At 47.9% G+C, this 24,965-nt stretch overlaps 1 protein-coding gene across 1 annotated transcript in view; it reads right to left on the bottom strand.

Annotated features, from left to right (window-relative positions):
* Positions 1-24,965, bottom strand: part of MED27 (mediator complex subunit 27) — a 117,469-nt gene that overhangs the window by 66,529 nt on the left and 25,975 nt on the right. The window contains exon 3 of the mRNA XM_044305870.1: positions 1,640-1,770. Coding sequence (XP_044161805.1) covers positions 1,640-1,770 — 131 coding nt within the window. The remainder of the gene's footprint in view (positions 1-1,639; positions 1,771-24,965) is intronic.

Here is a 24,965-nt window from a genome sequence, read left to right as displayed (position 1 = left end):
CAGCCTCCCATGACAACTACTTCTCATCTCATATCTACAGTGCTGACACCCTTCTATTCCCTTATAGGTGTGTGGCCCTTTAAATACGAGGCGAGATTGAGCGTCCTGTTGGAGGGGCCCATCCCGCAGCTGTTCAGAGTCTTGGTGTCACTGATATAATTAGAGCTGCGCTACGATGCGGCGGTAAACACCAGCGAGCGCGTTATCCTGCGTACAGATGTGGTGAGGATGCCCGGGGCATTACCTTTTTATGCCTCAATAGACTACATTTTGCCCACATTTTTGTACAACGTGCTGGTGTAAGGTACACTGGGCAAGAGGAGGTATGGGGAAAAGAGTATAACGAGACGCGACAAAACACAGAGAGCGCGCCACTGTGATAGATTTGGCGCAGCCCTTCTGGTCTAGTTTTAACCTTGAAATCCCCCCCATGACTTTAGGGGTGCAGGTTCCTGTAGGGTGCTGGGAACTGGCCACTGCCAGTTCTGGGTGACAACCCATATGCCCATCATTTAGGCTTCCGAGTGGTTGTCACACAGCTGCGCTAAAGGGGACAGCAACCACCGGCACTGCAGCTGTTGTTAAACTATAACTCCCAACATGCACACTTTATCAGAACACCATGGAAATGAATAACGCATGCTAGGAGTGGTTGTGCCAGAGGATGAGATTAGGTGTGAGAACAACCTTCAAAACTGAAGGGGCGGAGAAAGACTTGGGGACTAAAAGAACATCAAAGACACCCCCCCTGTGTCATGCCCCGCCCCTCAGGCCCCCACTAGAGCTGCCTGGAGTGTTCCTTTAAGCACTGAGGGTCACCTGTTCCTGGCGTAATGGAGCAGATGGCGGTGAGCTGCGGTGTGATTTGTTTCCAGCGGGTCGTCGTGGGCCGTGGGGGGGGGGGGGGGGGGTGAAGAGGATGAGCGCCCGATAATGAAACTTGTAGGCCGCAGATCTGACTCGTATTAGCTCAGCCCCGGCCTTGTACAAATACCTATCTCCGTGTGCTGCAAATGCAAACAGTGTTTTAATTTTTAATTAGTCCGCTCTCTGTGCCGCAACTCGGCAGAGGAGCCGGGGCGCGGGCGGGGGGATTACCGCTTCATTACAGCGTCTCTGCGCCCGATCCTGCCAATATTGCCACTTAATGCTCTGCAATAAGACAGAGGAGTCGATGCGAGACCTCTGGAGACGGCAAAGTACAGAGAAAAGAGTCGCTTCACCTCTGGCACATGACAGGGGTCAAAGCTATGGAAGGCGCTGGGACGTTGGCACACGGGGGGGGGGGGGGACCCGCGAGGAGTCTGCAGCAAATGCCATTTACATGTTATTCGCCATGGATTTACAGCAGAAAAATCCGCCAGCGTTGGACCTAACCAATGAAGTGACTCAGAGTTCCTCTTAACAACCCCCCAGTACTTGATGATGCAAACCTCAAAAAATTCACAATTCAATCTAAGACCAGCAGGGAACAGACAGCAGATCTTAGGGGCTCGGGCCCTCACACGGGGCCACTATGATCTTTTAGTAGTCAAGCATTCAAGACGCCCATAGAAAACAACATGAAAGGTTGGGGTCTAGCAGCCAACGCTTCTCAATGGTTTCCACAAAAAGGTCTCAGACAGACGGGTGTACTCACTGAGGCGGGAGGACGAGGGTCGTGGGCTGAGCCTTGGGTCTCCTCTTGGCCGACACTCCCATCTGGTTGGCAGAGCGTTTCAGGGACTGCTGGTTTAGGAGTCCGGAAGCCAGGCCGGCGTGGTACTGCAACTGTGAAGAAAAAACACTGGGTCAGATCCCAAAATATCGGACTGGGGGGGGGGGGTGGGGTTAAGTGGGGATAGGCAATATACAATTCAATGAAACAGTAATATGCATTATGATGAGAGGAGATGAGTGTAGTGCAGCTGATGGTTCCCAGGAGGATCGGTATTACCGGCACCACCGGGGGACGCACCGTACAAACAAGAACCCGAGAGGAGCCTAGTGAGGCAGAGCAGCCGCAGGACCTGAGGGTGATCACACCGGATAATGACCTGTGCAAGAACCATCCGGGCAACAGACACACCATATATATATATATATATATATATATATATATATATATATATATTATATTCTACACACATGAAAAAATACCTGGTGCTGCATCTCCCATCACTAGACTGAACTTCTCCCTGAACAGTGAAAAATAGTCTGTATTCTCCTGTCCTACAGTCATCCTCTCCCCTGAAATGGCTGATAACAGGGGGCAATAGACTGTATTCACCTGTCCTACAGTCATCCTCTCCCCTGAAATGGCTGATAACAGGGGGCAATAGACTGTATTCTCCTGTCCTACAGTCATCCTCTCCCCTGAAATGGCTGATAACAGGGAGCAATAGACTGTATTCTCCTGTCCTACAGTCATCCTCTCCCCTGAAATGGCTGATAACAGGGGGCAATAGACTGTATTCTCCTGTCCTACAGTCATCCTCTCCCCTGAAATGGCTGATAACAGGGGCAATAGACTGTATTCTCCTGTCCTACAGTCATCCTCTCCTCTGAAATGGCTGATAACAGGGGGCAATAGACTATTCTCCTGTCCTACAGTCGTCCTCTCCCCTGAAATGGCTGATAACAGGGGGCAATAGACTGTATTCTCCTGTCCTACAGTCATCCTCTCCCCTGAAATGGCTGATAACAGGGAGCAATAGACTGTATTCTCCTGTCCTACAGTCATCCTCTCCCCTGAAATGGCTGATAACAGGGGGCAATAGACTGTATTCTCCTGTCCTACAGTCATCCTCTCCCCTGAAATGGCTGATAACAGGGGGCAATAGACTGTATTCTCCTGTCCTACAGTCATCCTCTCCCCTGAAATGGCTGATAACAGGGGGCAATAGACTATTCTCCTGTCCTACAGTCGTCCTCTCCCCTGAAATGGCTGATAACAGGGGGCAATAGACTGTATTCTCCTGTCCTACAGTCGTCCTCTCCCCTGAAATGGCTGATAACGGGGGGCAATAGACTGTATTCTTCTGTCCTACAGTCATCCTCTCCCCTGAAATGGCTGATAACATGGGGCAATAGACTATTCTCCTGTCCTACAGTCATCGTCTCCCCTGACATGTCTGATAACAGGGGGCAATAGACTGTATTCTCCTGTCCTACAGTCATCCTCTCCCCTGAAATGGCTGATAACAGGGGGCAATAGACTGTATTCTCCTGTCCTACAGTCATCCTCTCCCCTGAAATGGCTGATAACAGGAGGCAATAGACTGTATTCTCCTGTCCTACAGTCATCCTCTCCCCTGAAATGGCTGATAACAGGGAGCAATAGACTGTATTCTCCTGTCCTACAGTCATCCTCTCCCCTGACATGGCTGATAACAGGGGGCAATAGACTGTATTCTCCTGTCCTACAGTCATCCTCTCCCCTGAAATGGCTGATAACAGGGGGCAATAGACTGTATTCTCGCTGTCCTACAGTCATCCTCTCCCCTGAAATGGCTGATAACAGGGGGCAATAGACTGTATTCTCCTGTCCTACAGTCATCCTCTCCCCTGAAATGGCTGATAACAGGGGGCAATAGACTGTATTCTCCTGTCCTACAGTCATCCTCTCCCCTGAAATGGCTGATAACAGGGGCAATAGACTGTATTCTCCTGTCCTACAGTCATCCTCTCCCCTGAAATGGCTGATAACAGGGGGCAATAGACTGTATTCTCCTGTCCTACAGTCATCCTCTCCCCTGAAATGGCTGATAACAGGGGCAATAGACTGTATTCTCCTGTCCTACAGTCATCCTCCCCCTGAAATGGCTGATAACAGGGGCAATAGACTGTATTCTCCTGTCCTACAGTCATCCTCTCCCCTGAAATGGCTGATAACAGGGGGCAATAGACTGTATTCTCCTGTCCTACAGTCATTCTCTCCCTGAAATGGCTGATAACAGGGGGCAATAGACTGTATTCTCCTGTCCTACAGTCATTCTCTCCCTGAAATGGCTGATAACAGGGGGCAATAGACTGTATTCTCCTGTCCTACAGTCATTCTCTCCCTGAAATGGCTGATAACAGGGGGCAATAGACAACATGCTGCAGGGTCAGAGGCTCTTTGAACAGATGACCCATTCTTATATTTATTTCAGAAGAAGCGGGAACATTTCCAAGGAGACCATGGCAAGGATCAGAGACACTGGCGCCTGCACCCGCCGTGGCCTCGCACCATTCACACCGCTCATTAAGCGTCAGCCACAGAGAGCGATGGAGACGATTTAATGAACGCGGGAACTGAAGGTCCAGGCAAGTTCAGGCGGAAAATGAGTAATTGACACCGATGACAGATGAAACTTTTTTTTTTCTCCTGAAGACACCAATTAAATCCCGGAGATAATCGCACGGAGCGGTGGCGGAGGAGAATACGGATTCTCAGCGCTGTCATGGAGGCCTTCCAGGCAGACTTCCGAGAGATGGCTCTTTTAACACGAGCGCTCCTCTGTTCACATCCCTTGCCTGGGGGACGAGCGCCTTGATATCTGAACACTTTCTACCGTCAGGAAAAGCAGATCTCCAAGTGCTGAAGCTGCCGAGGAAATACACGAAATTCAGGCCGAGATATTAAAGGGGTTCTTCGGAAGGTACACTCATTTAGACCCCTAGCGATCAGATCTGTGAGAAAACCTGGAATTGTTCAGTTTACCTGCAGCACCCCCAGAGGGGATATGAGGCATTACACAATGTCCATTCGCATCAATGGGTTGTCTGTGTAACACAGGACAGGACGGGTCCTCCAGAGGGAGTGATGCATTCTGGCCAAGAGATGAGGATCCTGAGGACACCCTGTAATAACCCAGAATTACCTAACAGGGTCTAGGACATGGAAAAACCCTTTAAAAGGGCCCCACCACCCATAATAGGTGTAGTAACGTCATGTGGAAGGAGCAGGAACCCAAGTGCTTTTCAGCCCTGTGACCGGGGTCTAGAAGAGATCCAGTCACCATGATCTTCTCCAGAACAAAGGTGCCCTTTAAACCCCTTTAACACTGCGCAGAGATCTCTGTAACTGGATTTCTGACTCTAAATTCTATGTGAAAGCAACATAAAAATCAATGGCGACGTTGGGTCTGATTTATAGCGGCTGTGCCAATGGGCTTTGAGCTCCTGGTGCTCCAAGATCCAAGACGTCTCCAAGGTCATCATCTCACTGGTGTCTAATCCACCTTTGTGACTGGATGACAAATATTCCCAAACTAATAGATAGCAGGGGCTAGAAGTCCTTCTGACAACTATATCAACATCTCACCCAGAGGTGGGCTGGGGTTGTCGACAGGCGGTCAAAAATGGTGCCCGGATCTGGTATACTGAACCATTCCAGTACTCTGGGGTGTAAACCAAAGAGATCAACCAATGAGATCCTCCCATTCCAGCTCATGGGTGGAACCATCCCGCTGACGGTTTCCACCATCAATGCTGTATGGTCCAGCAGAGCCAAAAAGGCAATTTTTCTACTATTTTTATATTTTGTGCAATCATTTTCCCGCTCTAGATATCAGGCAGCTTCCGATAATTGATTTTAATGATATATAGAGATGTTCTGCAAGCCAGAGTCACAAATCTCACCAAAAATTTTAATTTCTTCACCCACAAATTTATTTCCTACGAAAATAAATAAATTGGGCTGAGAAGCTTTGAAAAGACAAATGCTTCAAAATGTCAGCGTCTGGAGGCTTCGATCCTGCGGCGCTGCGAGGACAGCAATATGCAGAGAGCGTCATGGAAGAAGAAGGAGACAGCTTGGCAGAATTCACACTCTGGAATGTTCCTTTCGCTTCTCCTCTGATCTCTTCGAGAGGCGGCGTATTAAAAAAGATGGTAGCGAGATCAGCCGCTGGATTAAAAATGGATATCTGCAAGCGGAGGAGGGATCAGGAGGAAAGCCTTCCAAGCTCTCATATGAAGGGTTCGCAATTTTGGGAAGTCTGGCTGGTACAGATGTAGCAGAGCTGAAGTTGTCATTTGTGCCTTTACTTTTTAAAGGGGGTAACAGCCAAGTAACAAACACAGCTCTGCTATGATCATTTTTTTTACCCTTCGTTCCGGTCAGTATAGTCGGCGCAGGAGGGCGTGCGTATTATGGCGGCTGCAGTAAATGGGAGTCAATGGACAGAAAAAGCGTCCATGTGGAATACTTTACTCAGAGAGTAAGGAGCGACAGGGGAGCTGCGTACATAATGTAAAGACGCCATCGGACACAGTCATGGTGTGCAAAGCTGAAAACCGGAAAAGTCATAGAACATGGGCTCCAGTGACAGTTAAAGGGTCAGGTCCATCTGGGAGTGAATATGCAATCACTCCATGATAGTCGGGGTCCAAACTGATCCTGAGAAGGAAGGGGCTGCAGCGCATGTGTAGTGCTGCGCCTCCTTCCCACTGCACAGCAGCGCTCCCGCGAACCAAAACGGGGACGACCTGCTGCGCTCTTTATTTTCAAGATCAGAAAGGTCACAGAGGTCGGACCCCCACCGATCAAAAGGCGATACTAGTGATGTGCAGTCTCTTTACCACCCATTAAAAAATAATAAAATAATTAAAGAAATAAAAAAAAAAAAAAAATCTATTGGGGATGATCATCGCCTTTTCTGCACCCATAATGACAATGCTAAAAATTGCATTTTTCCTCACCCCAAAAATAAAATATATTTTTTTTTACAGAAACTTGCAGTATGACAAAAAAATAAAAATATAAAAAAAAATAAAAAAACTCACTACTTACTTCCCAGCATCCCACAAGAATAACATTAGATTTAAAAAAAACTAGAAAAAAAACACAGAATTATATAAAATGTAGTAAAAATAAAATGTAGACTAAAAGAGTAACAGACAGTAAAAGACTAAAAGTAATAGACTTGAAACTGACAAATGTAATGAAAGAAAACAAGTCATACAAATTAAATAAGTAAAAAAGACGTGATATCAAATAATATATAGGCGATGTGTTACACAATATATTCATAAAAGACTATAAAAATAATCTATGTCAGAATGGAAAATATTATATGAAGCAAATAAGAAATGAAATATAAGAAAACGTAAAATATCAGAAAACACACGATAAAATAATCTGAAATATTATAACAAAAATTACCCAGAAAACTACAATACAAAAAAACCAAACTAAAATGGTATATAAAATTATCTACCGTAGATTATTACATAAAATGTAAAATATTATAAAAAGATGTGGAAGTTAGTATTATATAAAACTATGCAAATATTAGATAAAATTATGTAATATATAAAATGATCAAAAAATTTGCGCAAATGATTGCATAAATTACTCAAACAATTAAAATCTAAAATCAACGTAAAATAATTGAAAGTATTCTAAAATAAAATAATCTAAAATATTAATGTAAAAAAAATCTAAAATCAACTAAGAAATAAAATAAAAGGCTAAAATAACATAAAACAACAAAACAAACTAGAATTCGGGTTCTCTGAGTAGAGACATTTATAGACGAATCTATTGGCATCAGCGCCAAACGCGATGTCCGTTATATCGAGGACGTGGAAGTATCGCCCCCCCCCCTCCCCCCACCATCTTAGGGCCTAAAGTCCATAAGCAAACCATTAAAATGTAGAAAACTGCCATTTAAAGGCTGAAGAAGGTCAAAGTGAATGAAGCGGTGTGTGAGCGGGGGTATGCATTATTTAAGCAGCAGACCCTGGATTCGGGTCCATGCATATTTCATCTTAAGGTGACAGAACCTCGGAGCTTCCAGGTCGCGACTCTCGGCCGCCCAGCGTGCGGTGGGAATCTGCATAACAAAAACCTTCCCGCAAACTATCAGTTTATTGTGCGGGCCCCGACTGAAGGCGCCCGGGCCGTACATCGCAGGATGAATATCTCCCGCGCCGACGCCTCCATGTTCTGACTGGATTATTACGGTCTGGATTTGCATGTTCAGAACCTACAAGAGCGGCAGAAATACCCTGGGAGCCGAATACAGCGCTGGAGATGATGGACATGAATACTGAACATCCAGCAGCGAGAGGAGGAGAGAAGATCGACATGTGAGCAGCTCCGAGGACAGACCCCCGGGTGACCGGGCCGGGGATACACGTATACAGCACGAAATAGACCAATCTTATCATCTCAACTTAGTCCTACACTTTAGTAAAGGGAACCGGTCAGTGTCTTAAAGGGCTCTGTATTAAATATTAAGTAATCGTACGGGTTGTATTATAAAACCACCACATAGTCCCTGCTCTAACTCAAGCCCAAGGAGGCGTGACGGATGTCCCAAAAAGGGTCCTATGTCAGCATTGCGCAAATCCTGAAGATTTCTGGTTCCTGGGCATACTCAGTGCACATGCGCAGGAAGACGGTGGATGTGCAGCAGCAATCGACTGAGCATGTGCAAGACGTCAGCACCGATCACGCAGAACCTCCGTGCTGCTACACATCCACCGTCTTCCTGCGCATGTGCACTGAGCATGCCCAGAAACCAGAAAGGCAAGCTAGTAGACCTCTTAAAGGGCCACATACCAAGCAATGGTGGCTTAGAGCTGAAAAGATGACAGGTTCCCTTTCAAACCGATTACCTGAGGCGTCACAGGACCAGACGTAATCTAGGTGCCCCATGTCCTACCCAAATCACAGTCCCCGCTCCACCTGCACAATTCTAGCCAATCACAAACCAAGTAGCAGAAATACGATTGGCTACACGGCAGCATGTGACCAATAGAATGGCAGCAGGAAAGTCACAGCAGCTTAGAGGATTTTTCCATCTCCACTATGATTTACACTGCAGCTCTGATCCATAGGCTGGTCTGGTCAATGGAAGCTGCTTTGCTGCACAGTCCACGGAAAGTTGCATTTAGAGGCTGCTGCTCTGTCCCTCCTCCATTCTTTACACTGCATCCCTGCTTGTACACATTACCTGCCCTGCAGCAGCAGTACGTCAGTCCGCGGACAGACGGTCCCCTTTACACTGTGGACAGAGTGACGTAACGATCGGTATACAAAATACCACCCTTGGCCCCAGACTAAGGGGAGGGGCCTCCATAAAGGGGAGGGGCTTATATACCCAAAACTCAGCAGAAAATCAGGTCATTACAAGTATAAATTGGAGCGGATACATGCGTGTAGCATGCGCTCGGCCGTCCAACATCACACATGAGCGCACATACAAGCGAACGCGCTCCCTCTGAGGAATCCAATAAAACAAAAAAAAAGAAAGAAAAAGTGTAATTTTTATTGTTTTAAACTAAAGCAGCGGAGATGTGAATCCCTGATGTCAGGATGTCTCCTCTCCCCCAGGGAATCCATGCATTATTTAGCAGATGCCGGCGACTAATCGGCGGCACAGGCGCTTTATACATGCATTGGGCATCGGCACGTCTGTTCTGTTTTTTTTTCCTTTTTTTGAGGCCCTTGTTTCTCCTCATTAAAATCGTTTTCTTCCCCCGTTAATGAGGGAGAGTTTCACTTCTCAGAGACAAATGCGGCTCATCTTTTTTCTCTGAAGGCGACGCGGAGCGCGCTGCCCCCGGTTTTATCCTGGTAGAAGAAAGCCAGCGAAAAAGAAAATTACGCGCCTTTAATTGATTAAAGTGAGGCTCGGCGGTAATGAGGCCGGTTTGGGGAATGTTTGTCGTTCAAACAGCGTTTGATCCGATAACAGGGAGGTAAATTCTCAACATGGACAAGCGGCGCATTCGGCGTGGGTCTCCGGTTTACTTACTCCCCTACGCACTTTGTTCTTCTCCCAGATTTCGGGGCTTTCAATTAACAAGGAGCCGGGGCGAGCAGGGGAGAGGCGGCCTGTTTTCTGCTCCAATTAGATGACCATTAGGCAGACTTTGCCGAGCGGTGGGAGGGATCGGCGGGAGGCCTCGCGGCACACTGATCGCAAGCAGGGTCAGGAAATAATGGACGGCAGAGACCTTCTCCAGACAAAATCAACAAAAATAAAAAAAATAGGGTAACCCCCCCATCCCCTCCCCCGACTGCGGCTGGCGACTTACAGAATACTTTCGGTTTTTTTTTTAAACGGATCGAAAAGAATCACAAAATAATCAATCACCGAGCTGGCGGAGTGAAAAACTTCAAACGCTAAAATGTTATGATTATGATAATCCTAAGGCCAAAAAAAACAAATATATGGCAAGTCAAAGGTCAGGAACCAGCCAATCAGAGGACAGGATCAGGACGGGAGCTACTATTGGAGCATAGCCTCTCTATGCGTTTGCTGGTTTTTATCTTCTCACGTACACCCGTATGCCTTGTGCATGGACCGCCACCGTAATCCCCTCCAAACAGCCTCACATTGCTCACCGGGGCCCAGCACCTTCCACGGTAATTGCAGAGGAGCGTTCAGTGCGATTCCAGCATTAATAATCTCAACGGATCAGCTTCACTTTACAGTCAAGAAGACGGTGAGACCATGGAAGGAAGAGCAATCAGTCACATGTATGGCATTTGGCAGAGACCCTTAAAGTAGCCAAAATTACATCAAACTTGTGATGAATGGCGACTAATTGCCATCCATGACCCACAAGAAGTCAGCGGAGGAGAAATAAGGGGTTAAACATGTATAAACTAAAACATATAAACTAAAAGAAAAGGAAATTATAGCAGTTTGAAATTACAGGCCGAGCTATTATAATACTGCTCCTATGTACAAGAATATAACTACTATAATACTGCCCCTATGTACAAGAATATAACTACTATAATACTGCTCCTATGTACAAGAATATAACTACTATAATACTGCCCCTATGTACAAGAATATAACTACTATAATACTGCTCCTATGTACAAGAATATAACTACTATAATACTGCTCCTATGTACAGTAATATAACTACTATAATACTGCCTCCTATGTATAAGAGTATATCTACTATAATACTGCTCCTATGTACAAGAATATACCTTCTATAATACTGCTCCTATGTACAAGAATATAACTACTATAATACTGTCTCCTATGTACAAGAATATAACTACTATAATACTGCCTCCTATGTACAAGAATATAACTGCTATAATACTGCTCCTATGTACAAGAATATAACTACTATAATACTGTCTCCTATGTACAAGAATATAACTACTATAATACTGCCTCCTATGTACAAGAATATAACTACTATAATACTGCTCCTATGTGCAAGAATATAACTACTATAATACTGCTCCTATGTACAGGAATATAACTACTATAATACTGCCTCCTATGTACAAGAATATATCTACTATAATACTGCCTCCTATGTACAAGAATATAACTACTATAATACTGCCTCCTATGTACAATAATATAACTACTATAATACTGCCTCCTATGTACAAGAATATATCTACTATAATAATGCCTCCTATGTACAAGAATATATCTACTATAATACTGCCTCCTATGTACAAGAATATAACTACTATAATACCGCTCCTATGTACAAGAATATAACTACTATAATACCGCTCCTATGTACAAGAATATAACTACTATACTACTGCCTCCTATGTACAAGAATATAACTACTATACTACTGCCTCCTATGTACAAGAATATAACTACTATAATACTGTCTCCTATGTACAAGAATATAACTACTATAATACTGCTCCTATGTACAAGAATATAACTACTATAATACCGCTCCTATGTACAAGAATATAACTACTATAATACTGCCTCCTATGTACAAGAATATAACTACTATAATACTGCTCCTATGTACAAGAATATAACTACTATAATACTGCCTCCTATGTACAAGAATATAACTACTATAATACTGCTCCTATGTACAAGAATATAACTACTATAATACTGCTCCTATGTACAGGAATATAACTACTATAATACTGCCTCCTAGGTACAAGTATATAACTACTATAATACTGCCTCCTATGTACAAGTATATAACTACTATAATACTGCCTCCTATGTACAAGTATATAACTACTATAATACTGCCTCCTAGGGGTCTCTTATTCTAGAGGTGACGAGATGAAGCTTACATCAGCCTTCTATAGGACGGGGCTGATTGATCGGGTGATGTACTTATATCACAGGTTATAGGCCCAGCGCTCTCTGATGACAGGACGATGCTACACCGGCGGACACTGCCGGGAACGCTGCTCGCATCTATCGCGTTGGCCGTTATACCGTCCACATCCGGACACTGACATCTAATGCTGCATACAAGGAATGGCCGGTGGCCAGGAGTGAAGTTCGACCCCTGTAAGTCACCTTGGACGCTGATATAAGTAACAGATCCAGGATGACAACCAGTTAGATCCACCATCACCGAACTCAACGCCAAGCAGGAGGAGGAAAAGCCAAGGTATGAGTGCTCGTGGTGCTGCTGACTAGCATTGAGGGCTCAAAGGTGGTGCTTACCCTTCAACCTGTATTTTATCCAATATCAGGGGAGATAAGGCAGGTCTTCCAGAGGCTGACGGCCGACGCCGCTGCACCTCAAATTAGACGCTGTCACTTTAAATACTGCAAAAAAATAAGTTTCAGTTGCAGGATTTAGTTTTTTTTTGGCCTTGACCTTTCCCTTTAAACAAGCTTCAATGATGTCCCACTAAACAGGATGCACCCCCTCCCCCGCGCCAGTCACAGCAATGCTATAATTTATACATAAACTCGCTCTCCAGGGGAAGAACAAGGTACAGAATTATAACCGCGTTTCAGGTCAAAGATAAAACGGGAAATGACTTTCTTTTTCAAAGGGAGACAATTATGTGTAAAGGATTTCTGTTCGGGTTTCGAGTCGTCAACATCTGAAGACAACAAATGAGTCACTTGCTACGAGCAGCTCAGATGCCGGCCTGAAACGCGTTTCTGTGCGCCCTCCAGCCGCTTTGTGCTGCTTGTTATTAGTGTGTTAGGTGAGGCTCCGGTCTTTCCGCCTTCAGTGATGTTTTAATTACCTCGCCCCCTTTTTTGGAGAGTTCACTGTTGGGCCCTCAATTCTACCCTCATCTTCTCGAAACATTCCCCCGGAGGTAGAAAACTGACAGAGAATCGGAAGCCGTCAAAGTCGTCCTTGATTCTCCGCTGAGCTGACAGAGGTGGAATCGTTTCAATAGGATCAGCAGAATGGGAGCCGCACGCGAGGCTTGTACCGTTCATGTAGGGCTGTAGAAACGTCTAGAAGTGACATCTCTGATAATTCCACCTGTCAGCCAAACACTCCCCACCAGGCAATGGCGGGGCCGCTGAGGGTGGAAGGCGGCACGGACTGCAGGGACAGGAACTGTGGGGACACTCTACAGAGGGAAAAGAGTGAAGGCCAGAGGGCGGCAGGGGGAAAAGAGTGAAGGCCAGAGGGTGAAAGGCAGGGAGGCAGCACGGACTGCGGAACAGACACTGTGGGGACACTCTACAGGGCGGCAGGGGGAAAAGAGTGAAGGCCAGAGGACGGCAGGGGGAAAAGAGTGAGGCCAGAGGGCGGCAGGGGGAAAAAAGAGAGTGAAGGCCAGAGGGCGGCAGGGGGAAAAGAGTGAAGGCCAGAGGGCGAAAGACAAGGAGGCAGCACGGACTGCGGGACAGGAACTGTGGGGACACTCTACAGGGCGGCAGGGGGAAAAAGAGAGTGAAGGCCAGAGGGCGGCAGGGGGAAAAAAAGAGAGTGAAGGTCAGAGGGCGGCAGGGGGAAAAAAAGAGAGTGAAGGCCAGAGGGCGGCAGGGGGAAAAAAAAGAGAGTGAAGGCCAGAGGGCGGCAGGGGGAAAAGAGTGAAGGCCAGAGGGCGAAAGGCAAGGAGGCAGCACGGACTGCGGGACAGGAACTGTGGGGACACTCTACAGGGCGGCAGGGGGAAAAAGAGAGTGAAGGCCAGAGGGCGGCAGGGGGAAAAAAAGAGAGTGAAGGTCAGAGGGCGGCAGGGGGAAAAAAAGAGAGTGAAGGCCAGAGGGCGGCAGGGGGAAAAAAAGAGAGTGAAGGCCAGAGGGCGGCAGGGGGAAAAGAGTGAAGGCCAGAGGGCGAAAGGCAAGGAGGCAGCACGGACTGCGGGACAGGAACTGTGGGGACACTCTACAGGGCGGCAGGGGGAAAAAGAGAGTGAAGGCCAGAGGGCGGCAGGGGGAAAAAGAGAGTGAAGGCCAGAGGGCGGCAGGGGGAAAAAAAGAGAGTGAAGGCCAGAGGGCGGCAGGGGGAAAAAAAGAGAGTGAAGGCCAGAGGGCGGCAGGGGGAAAAAGAGAGTGAAGGCCAGAGGGTGAAAGGCAGGGAGGCAGCACGGACTGCGGGACAGGAACTGTGGGGACAGTCTACCCTAATGTCTGCAGATAGGGTGTCACCACCAAACCCATAGTGATCTAGAACAGGGTTTCTCAACTCCGGTCCTCGGGACCCACCTACCGGCCATGATTTAAGAATATCCCACAGAATAAATACCTGTTGTAAGTCCTGATGCATGGACACTAATTATATCACCTGCTTAATACTAAGGAAATCCTGAAAACATGACTGGTAGGTGGGTCCCGAGGACCGGAGTTGAGAAACCCTGATCTAGAAGGAGCCACAACATACAAAAAAAATGTTAGCTACACAAAGAAAGGAAGAGGGACGGGCAGGGGAAAAAAGGGCCAGAGGGACGGGCAGGGAAAAAAAAAAGGGCCAGAGGGACGGGCAGGGAAAAAAAAAGGGCCAGAGGGACGGGCAGGGAAAAAAAAAGGGCCAGAGGGACAGGCAGGGAAAAAAAAAGGGCCAGAGGGACGGGCAGGGAAAAAAAAGGGCCAGAGGGACGGGCAGGGTAAAAAAAGGGCCAGAGGGACGGGCAGGGTAGAGGAAGTGACCTGAGATAGCATTAGATAGATATGGGAGGGAAACATGGATATGAGACAGACCGAAAGATGATGGCTGGATGGATGGATAGACAGAAAGATACAGTCATTGCCGAAAGTATTGGGTCGCAATGTAGGGCCAAGTGTCAGAAAACTGGGTTTGCGTCCTAGGCCTTGGGTCTTTCAGCAGGACTATGACCCCAAACATACTTCAAGAAGCCCCCAGAAATGGATGGGAACAAAGCGCTGGAGGGTTCTGAAGAGGCCAGAAATGAGTCTGTGGAGAGATCGTAAAATTACTGTTGGGAGAAAGTGACCTTCAAATATGAGAGACCTGGAGCGGTCGGCAAAAGAAGAGTCGCCCAAGAGGTGGAAGAGGCTTGTGGGGGGTTATAGGAAGCTTCTGATTTCAGTTACTTCTTCCAAACGGTGAGCAACCAAATATTTAAAGTTGAGGGCGACAATAAAATTTGTCTGGTCCATTATTCGAGTTTTGCATGAGATTATATACATTTTTGTTTTGTTTTTCTCTCAGATTTTATTTTTTGTGTTGTTTCAATAGACACAAAGTAAATTCACATGTGTAACTGCAATAATTTGGGAGAAATACTTCATTATCTGGAGAAAGATAGATACAGATAGGGATGGATGGATATGAGATGGATATATATTAGCGATAGATAGATACTGTAGAAATCTCGGGGTGATTGAGAAGCCGGGGGAGGGGTTTTTCTCGCCGTTGCTGCTGCTTTGGTCTAATTTGCTTTCTCGGCCGTTTTGCTCTCTGCGGCACATAAATCAAACAAATGCTAAGAGAGGCGCATGCATCATGGATTGGCATTTCAGAATCACTTGCAAAACGTGTATTGGACACAGGGCACAAGAGAGGAGGATGACCCGAGCAGGCGGGCGACGGAGAAAAGGCCAGCGCAGGCGAGGGACGTGGGTAATTAAGCTGAAAGAACTTCTTTACCAATAAGGTTTTAAGAGTAAATTCTCAAGTAGCGATGTAAGTTCCAAGATGGTAATATGCACAGGAGCTCCACCAGCAGAATAGTGAGTGCAGCTCTGGAGTATAATACAGGATGTAACTCAGGATCAGTACAGGATAAGTAATGTATGTACACAGTGACTGCACCAGCAGAATAGTGAGTGCAGCTCTGGAGTATAATACAGGATGTAACTCAGGATCAGTACAGGATAAGTAATGTATGTACACAGTGACTGCACCAGCAGAATAGTGAGTGCAGCTCTGGAGTATAATACAGGATGTAACTCAGGATCAGTACAGGATAAGTAATGTATGTACACAGTGACTGCACCAACAATGAAATGAGTGCAGCTCTGGAGTATAATACAGGATGTAACTCAGGATCAGTACAGGATAAGTAATGTATGTACACAGTGACTGCACCAGCAGAATAGTGAGTGCAGCTCTGGAGTATAATACAGGATGTAACTCAGGATCAGTTAGAGAAAGCGGCCATCAGGGAGAAACTACCCCGAGACCAGTGGGCTGAGGTCGTCACTCCGTTCCTGGCATTTGATTCCCAGCGAGTGTATTTCGACTTGCCGGTCGATCAAGCGGCCGACTACCAAAAATTTAAGATTTTGATTTTGGCAAGACTGGGGGTGAATGTGTTGGTCCTGGCCCAGTGGGTACATCAGTGGGGGTTTAAGCAGCTGAGCCTGCGAGGACCCAGTATTATAACTTACTCCACCTCTTGCAAAAGTGGCTACAGGCTGATGTGCCGAGTCCCATAGCTATGCTGGATAGACTATTGGCCGATATGTTCCGGAGGTCGTTGCCACCCCCTCTCCAGCTCTGGAACAGCCAGGTCTCTCCAAGTAATGCCCTAGAAATAGTGGACCTGGAGGAGCGCTATAAGGGTACTAAGACTGTTACAGGGGGTTCTTTTGGGAGGGGGGCAGTCAAACCCCGTAAATCTCCATCCCAGACCCGGCAACTTGTACCAACCAAGCCCACCCGGGATGTACCCCCTACGGACCTGGCTCCAATAGTCTGGTGGCGCTGTCAGGAGCCTGGCCATCTAAGAGCTAACTGTCCACATCAGGTGGAACCCATGGATACCAACTATGGCTATCGTCAGTCGCTATATGCCAGGAATATGTGTGCAGCGGGTACCCCAAAACTCTAAACCACTAGTAAGGGCTCCCCTGGTACGGTCAGCCGAGTATACTGGCCAGAAAGTCAGGGTCATGTGCATTCATGGGGACTTAAAAGACTATCCCACCGCCCTGGTATCTCTAGCCACAGGGGCCGGCAGGTGGACTCACGAAGTGGCAGTTGCCCCAAATTTACACTACGAACTTATAATAGGGAGAGACTTCCTGGACTTCTCAGCACTGTGGCATGCTACGAGAGTGTCTTATACCTATGAGATGGGGTAACCCCATCAAAGTAGCCTTGCTACAGGGGGAGGCCAGAACCCTGGGAACCCGAGGCCGAAGAGCCAGCGGTAGTGGTGACCACCACTTCGGTGGTAGAGGGGGAGACAACCCCACTGAATGTAATGGTGGTAGATGTAGAGGACTTGCAGCCGGGGCCTGAGCTGGCCGACTTTCATGTCTCCGGGGATAATTTTGGTACTGCACAACACCGGGACCCCACCCTATCCCGAGCTTGGGGAAATGTATTAATAGTAGATAGTGAACCACAACAAGCAGGGGCAGAGTCGGTGTTCCCCGTTTTGTGGTTCAGAAGGATATGTTGTATCGGGTAGATCAGCTTCAACGTGAATCCATTGAACAGTTAGTGGTGCCCCAGGCTTATCGCAAACTCGTGTTAGCACACCAACATGTTCTCGGGGGTCATCTGGGAATGCAGAAGACACAGGACCGGATCCTACAACGGTTTTACAGGCCCAGTGTTTAGAGAGGTGGACGAATTCTATAAGTCTTGCCCGACCTGCCAAGCAACCAGCCCCCACCACGTTTTCCGCCTTCCCTTGGTACCTCTCCCGATCATCGAGGTACTGTTTGAGCGAGTCGCAATAGACCTTGTAGGCCCAGTACCGAAGTCCGTTAGAGGACACCAACACATCTTGGTCATCCTACACTATGCCACTCGGTACCCGGAGCCAGTGCCACTGCGACATACATCGTCCAAACATCTAGCTAAGGAGTTAATGGAGATGTTCCCCAGAGTGGGGCAAACTAAAGAGGTTCTGACCGACCAAGGGACCCCTTTTATGTCCAAGGTGGTGAGGGAACTCTGTAAGTTGCAGCATGTCAAATGGTTATGGACGTCCGTTTACCATCCGCAAACGGACGGTCTGGTTGAAAGGTTTACTAAAACATAAAAAAATATGTAGAAAAAGGTGGTGTCTAAAGATGGGAAGGACTGGGACCTCCTTCTGCCCTGTCTCATGTTCGCCCCAGGCCTCTACTGGGTTCTCACCCTTTGAACTGCTATATGGCAGACACCCTCGCGGTCTCTTGGACGCGGCCAAAGAGGTGTGGGAACAACAACCCACTCCACATAAAAGTGTCATTGAGTACGTTACTCAGATGCAAGATCGGATAGAGACAGTGTTAACTCTGGTTAGGGAACATATGGCCGCACAGCGAGCCCAGAGTCGGGTCTATAATCGGCAGGCTCTGGTCCGGATCTTTAACCCGGGTGATCAGGTTTTGGTTCTGGTGCCAACCATGTACAGTTAGTTTTTAGCTAGGTGGCAGAGGCCCTACGAGGTACTCGAGAAAGTGGGAGATGTAAATTACAAGGTACACAAGCCGGGGCGTTGAAAGCCGGAGCAGGCGTGCCATGGGAATTTACTCAAACCGTGGAAAAAGATAGGGAAACCTGTACAGAAGACAGCCCGCGGCCGGGTTTTCTAGAAGAGGTTCTGACCCCTCTGTCTGATACAATAGAGGCGGCTGCTGAACAGACTCAGGAGGCCAGGGAGTTTGTTAGTCGGAACACGGATGTGTTCTCGGACCTCCCTGGACGAACGTCCAAAATCCAGCATGACATTGTCACTGAGCCTCAGGCAAAAGTCCAGTTAAAATCATACCGGGTGCCCGAGGCTCGGCGACAAGCCATCTCGGAGGAGGTGCAGGTGATGTTTCAGCCAGACGTCACTGAGGAGTCTAAAAGTGAGTGGACCAGTCCTATAGTATTGATACCAAAGCCGGACGGGACATTGCGGTTTTGTAACGACTTTCGAAAACTTAACAAGGTTTCCAAATTCGATGCGTATCCCATGCCCTGGGAGGATGAGCTCATCGAGAGGTTAGGTCAAGCCCGGTATTTTTCTGTTTTGGACCTCATGAAAGGGTACTGGCAGGTGCCCTTAACGGAGGCTGCCAAAGAGAAAACGGCCTTCATCACGCCTGAAGGGCTTTATCAAATATTATAAAGGTCTTACCCTTCGGTCTGCATGGCGCCCCCGCCACTTTTCAGCGACTAATGGACATCATGCTTCGTCCACATTGACAGTACGCCTCGGCTTACCTGGACGATATTGTCATTCACAGTACTGAATGGGAAAGTCACCTGCCCAAAGTGCAGGCTGTAGTGGACTCCCTTCAGAAAGCTGGCCTAACTGCTAACCCCCAAAAAATGTGCGATAGGGTTAGAGGAGAATTAGTACCTGGGGTATGTATTTGGGCGCGGAGTCATCAATCCCCAAGTGAATAAAATAGAGGCGATACGGAATTGGCCCCGACCTGTCACCTCCCGGCAAGTAAAGTCCTTCCTGGGAATGGTGGGCTATTACATGAGGTTTGTCCCCCACTTTGCTACTCTAGCCGCGCCCTGGACAGGGTTATTGGAGGGACGCGGGCCAGTGATGGTTCGCTGGGATGATCGGGGCAGAAGAGGCTTTCTCCGCTTTGAAGTCGGCCCTATGTAGGTCCCCGGTTTTGGCGACGCCTAACTTCAAGTGGGAATTCATAGTACAGACAGACGCCTCGGAAGTAGGCCTCTGTGCTGTTCTGTCTCAGGAAGTCAATGGGGAGGAACATCCCGTTGTCTTCCTTAGCGGTAAGATCACCCCAGCAGCGACCAGGTACAGTATAGTAGAGAGAGTGCCTGGCCATCAAGTGGGCACTCGAGTCTCTCCGCTATAATTTGTTGGGGAGATCATTCCATCTGGTGACCGACCACTGCCATCAAGTGGATGAGCCAGGCCAAGGACAGGAATGCCTGAGTTACCAGGTGGTTCATGTCCTTACAGAACTTTAAGTTCTCCGTAGAACACAGGGAAGGTCGGTTGAAGGGAAACGCGGATGCCCTGTGCCGAGTATACTGTATGGAAGGTGTTAACCCCCTCAGGGCTGAACAAAGGGGGGAGGTATGCAACAGGTTCAAGGAATCATCGTGGACGATAGGTACATATCACCGAGGTTCCTGGCCTAGATGGAGTAAGAGCCGGTTTTTATGTGTCAGCAGCTATACAGCCATACTTCGTATGGCTGTATAGCTGATCCGGGACGGCTCTTACTGGGAGTAGTCAAAGTGCTGGGTGGGCGACTACTCCCCATGTTCCATGCCGGGTTTTGCCAGGCCTAAAAAACAGCCAGCACTGCCAGGTGGGGAAGATTATCTCAGTAGGACAGTGGAGCTCAGGTGGTGTTTGTGCTGGGATCTGAGGCTTGTGCTGTGATGAAGGGCTGAGACCCGTCTATAAGGGAAACGAGCCCCCTAAAAGCCTGCGATGGACTGCTGGAGGCAGAACTGCCAACAAGGGGATTTTTGCCATGTGGACTTTCCATTGTGTGTGAATGAACACCAAAACTGCAAAGTGGCGCTTTGTTTTTGCTTTATGTCTGAATAAACATGGAAGTTTGATTCAAGAACTGGTAATTTGCCTCTGTTGAGAGTCCGCTAATCCTGTCTACCAGAGCGAATCCCCACAGTACAAAGTGACTGCACCAGCAGAATAGTGAGTGCAGCTCTGGAGTATAATACAAGATGTAACTCAGGATCAGTAATGTATGTACACAGCGACTCCACCAGCAGAATAGTGAGTGCAGCTCTGGAGTATAATACAGGATGTAACTCAGGGTCAGTACAGGATAAGTAATGTATGGACACAGTGACTGCACCAGCAGAATAGTGAGTGCAGCTCTGGAGTATAATACAGGATGTAACTCAGGATCAGTACAGGATAAGTAATGTATGTACACAGTGACTGCACCAGCAGAATAGTGAGTGCAGCTCCGGAGTATAATACAGGATGTAACTCAGGATCAGTACAGGATAAGTAATGTATGTACACAGTGACTGCACCAGCAGAATAGTGAGTGCAGCTCCGGAGTATAATACAGGATGTAACTCAGGATCAGTACATGATGTGGGTTCTTCTTCCTCACTCAACGTCTACTTCTCAATTTGTCAATTTAATAAAATCCTCATAAAATAATAATTCCAGACACCTTTAGAACCAGTTTAGAATATCGCTTTTATGATGGTGATGAGTAATGTTATCCCCCCGCAGCGTAAACCTTCATCACCGCAGACGCGCCGATTATCAGAAAGTAAAACATCATTACAGCGTTACTCCACAAACATCTCCATGGAAACGGCTCGCTTCATCATTAGCGCTCGTTTCGTCTGTTAGATTTTATGCAGAATTCTGGCAATAATTACAGTTGTGACATCGCAGGCGACAAACAAGAAGCGACCCGATCCTGTCAACAACGCCTGCCAGGGCACGAAACCCACTACGGAATCTGCTAGTGGTCCAGGCTCCTCCCCCACTCTTCTGGGGACTTGGAGCACAGTTTATCCAGTTCTTCCTGTTTCATGAATCTTACACCACAACTAGTGGACTACATGGGCCTGGGGACAGTGATCAATTCCATAAACATGCAGATTTACATACCATCTTGGATCTATGGACAGCTGGGTACCGACGGGCACTGTAAAAGGTAGTCACTAGCGGTTGTCAGCCACTGGCAATAAGTGCGATGGAGCAAAATATTAAAACAGCATTTCTTAGTATAGAGCAGAACTTTGTGCTCCAGAGCTGCTCTTCCTACTCTAAATATGCACAGTTAGCTGTAATCATGGTCGGCCATCAGTCCTCTTGCAGTATCCTGAGACTGGCAGAGGTGCCATCATTACGCCAGCAGTCGGGATGGTGCCCACATGGGACGTCTCTCCCCACGTTGGTTACCTATCGAACAGGGAAACGCCCTGGGGCAACTAAAACAAATGAGGCCATGTCAGACAGGCCAGGCTCACCCTGGCGCAGGCGCCCACCTCCTGTAGTAACACTTAGGTCACTGTATTTGCAGTCACGGGCCGCGCGGCTCGGGGCTGTTACATTGGCAGATGCATCGCCTCCTACGCCTCAATTAATTTGCAAATGCTCCCAGGTTGGGAAATAATGAAGGGGAGAACATTGCTCTGCTGGTTGTGTCTGGTTCCCCGGAGGTGGATGCCGTAGGCGAGGCGCAAAACTGTGCTAGAGCTGAATGGGTGCCAACGGAGAGAAAGCACACGCCAAGGAGTCCCATCCACAGCGAAGCGTGCGCTGGGCGATCGGCTGGGACGGGCGCACTTGCACACAGGGGTGGGTGATCGGGATACGCAGCCCTCGCCACAGTCATTCAGGGTTAACGAGGGTGGCACGTACCGCCAGAACGCGATTAACTGCCAAACTGAGCGAGACCTTCCCTGTCACAACGCAGGCGCTCACCAGGCGGTAATGGGCACGGACAGGAAGCATATGGCAGGAAGAGTAGTCACGTGGCGTCCTCTACACAGGCGGGGAATGCTCTCGGACACAGTGGCAGCTCACCAGAAAGAGCAAAACTACGACTCCCAGCATCCAGGAACACCAAGGCACGACTGAACCTTGATTTGAAATGAGCAGATACGTCCTGATCAGACAGACCCGCCATTGGGGCGTCTCAGAAAGCAGGACAGTGGCGGCAACCTTCCCAGAAACAGACTGATGTAAGATTTCTCCGCTGCAGGCGACACCTGACCTTATGTGGGTCAGTGTTTTTCATGATTTTTTGCAGCTATTTATCAGAAAAACATAACATTTCAAAAAAGTTGTATAGCTGTAAACAACACGTGCCTTCTTCTAGCTCTCCCTGTAGAACGGCGCAGGGGCCCCTCCGCGAACCCCGCTTCTCCCGAAAGTGCCGGGGAAAAAAACCAACAAGCCCCGCAGCGTTTTCTCCAGCAGGAGCCTAAAAAAAAAAATTTGTGAAACGGATGCGTGCAGGTCTTAATGCGGTGAATGGTAACAAGAGCCTCTGACAGCAAGCAGAGATCTTGACAATGATGAAAGTTAATTACAAAAGTTGCAAACCTTTTTATTGTGCGACGATACATAAAAGCGGAGAGTGGCTTCACGAGACGCCCGGAACCCCTGTTCTCGCCAAGTCTATCCTTCTGCCAAATAAAGTCTCTTAACATTTAGAAGACCCCCCCGCCGCCACCACCCTCAGCCCGCAACCACCGCTGTGATTTATTAGCCAGGAAACGATCCCTAATTGAGCAGCATTATTGGGGAATGATTGATGGCGCTTTGTTTTCTCCTGCATCAGCTAGCTGGTGCGGACGGACGCCGCAGAGTAATCGCCGGCAAATGGCAGCCGCCTAATTACCTTTTAAACGTCGCCTTCTCCGGAACGCCTGCTAGTGCTGCGGACCCACAATGCACCAGGAACTGCCGGCCTCCATCAATCTACCATCCGGGTAGGGGGGCCAACTACAATGGAATGAGCAAGCCTAGCCATCCCAACCCCTACACTGAGCCGAGCATGCATGTGCTTTCAAAGGCCACACTGCCATGCTGAAATCCAACATGCCCGACCCTTCCTTCCTGGCATCGCAGACCCCCATACACGTTAGTTAGGTGGCCGATCTTACCAAAACTGACGGGTTCTCTCGTGTGAGCCCCATTACTGTAAGGGACCCTGGAACGTCCATTTTAATGGGTGCTGCATAACAACTATTGGTAGGGGGCAGGGCAGCTTCTCCACTCCAGACAACCCCGTTAAAGGTGACGCCCTTTTGCGGAAAGGGTGCGGACCCAATTATTTTCAATGGGACAGGAATGTGCTGTCCGGATCTGCAAAAAAATAGAACATGTCCTATTCTTGTCCGCAGATGCAGACAAGAAAAGGCATTTTCTAGGACAGTACCGGCAACGTGCGGTCCGCAAAATGCGGAATGTACAATGCCGGTGTCCGTGTTTTGCGGATCCGCAAAACACATACAGACGTGTGAATGGACACTTAAGGGATATTTCCATCTTGTAAATTCATAGCATATCACTTGGGTCCCACTTCATGAACACCCCAGGATGGTGGCCCCGTCACGATTGGCGGTGCAGGGATAGATGCAGTGCAGTGGCCCTTAATTTAGGCATTATGGGGGCCCCAGATAATAAAAGAGAAGACATAGGATACTTGACCCATCACTAAGGTCATCGCCCCGCTTAGCAAGGGGCCATGTATAGAAACCAGCATCTAGACACGTGCACCAGGAGACAATCAGTTAATGGGCGTGGCCCCTCCGTGGTACCTGCTCGTCTCCGACATGTAATTGACTTGCAGATATTAAATACCTCCTTTGCTTAAATACTCTTGATAATGAGTTTTGCCTTTTTATTTCGGCGTCTTTTACAGGGCGTTTCATGTCGGCAACTGCAGGAATCTGCGCTAAACTGTTCTAATTCGAAGCGGCACCATCTGTTGTGAACATCGCCGAGACGGCTCTGCAGAGGAGACGCTGTGCTGTCGGAGGGAGACGGGGGGGGGGGGTCGGCAGCTGAAAAACACAGTGATTAAAGGAGGAGAGAGAATGAAAGGGATCAGCGGAGGCGTGCGGTCCACGGCGGATCCGGTGGAGCGATCATTTCTAACCATCACAGCTGGACACAATACAAATCCAGCCGTACGGGGGACACGCCAGTTTAAGCACCACGACCACATACATAGCAGCCAGATTAAGGCACTGTTCACATCATGAGATACAGTTGCAAGATAAAGTATGTGAACCCTTTGGAATGATAGGGATTTCTGCACAAATTGGTCATAAAATGTGATCTGATCTTCATCTAAGTCACAACAATAGACAATCACAGTCGGCTTAACTAATAACACACAAAGAGTTAAATGTTACCATGTTTTTATTGGACACACCATGTAAACATTCACAGTGCAGGTGGAAAAAGTATGTGA

The sequence above is a fragment of the Bufo gargarizans genome, chromosome 9, assembly GCF_014858855.1.
Source record: "Bufo gargarizans isolate SCDJY-AF-19 chromosome 9, ASM1485885v1, whole genome shotgun sequence".
Taxonomy (NCBI): Eukaryota; Metazoa; Chordata; class Amphibia; order Anura; family Bufonidae; genus Bufo; species Bufo gargarizans.
Note: the sequence above shows the minus strand (reverse complement) of the source record. Positions and strands in the feature narration are given on the sequence as shown.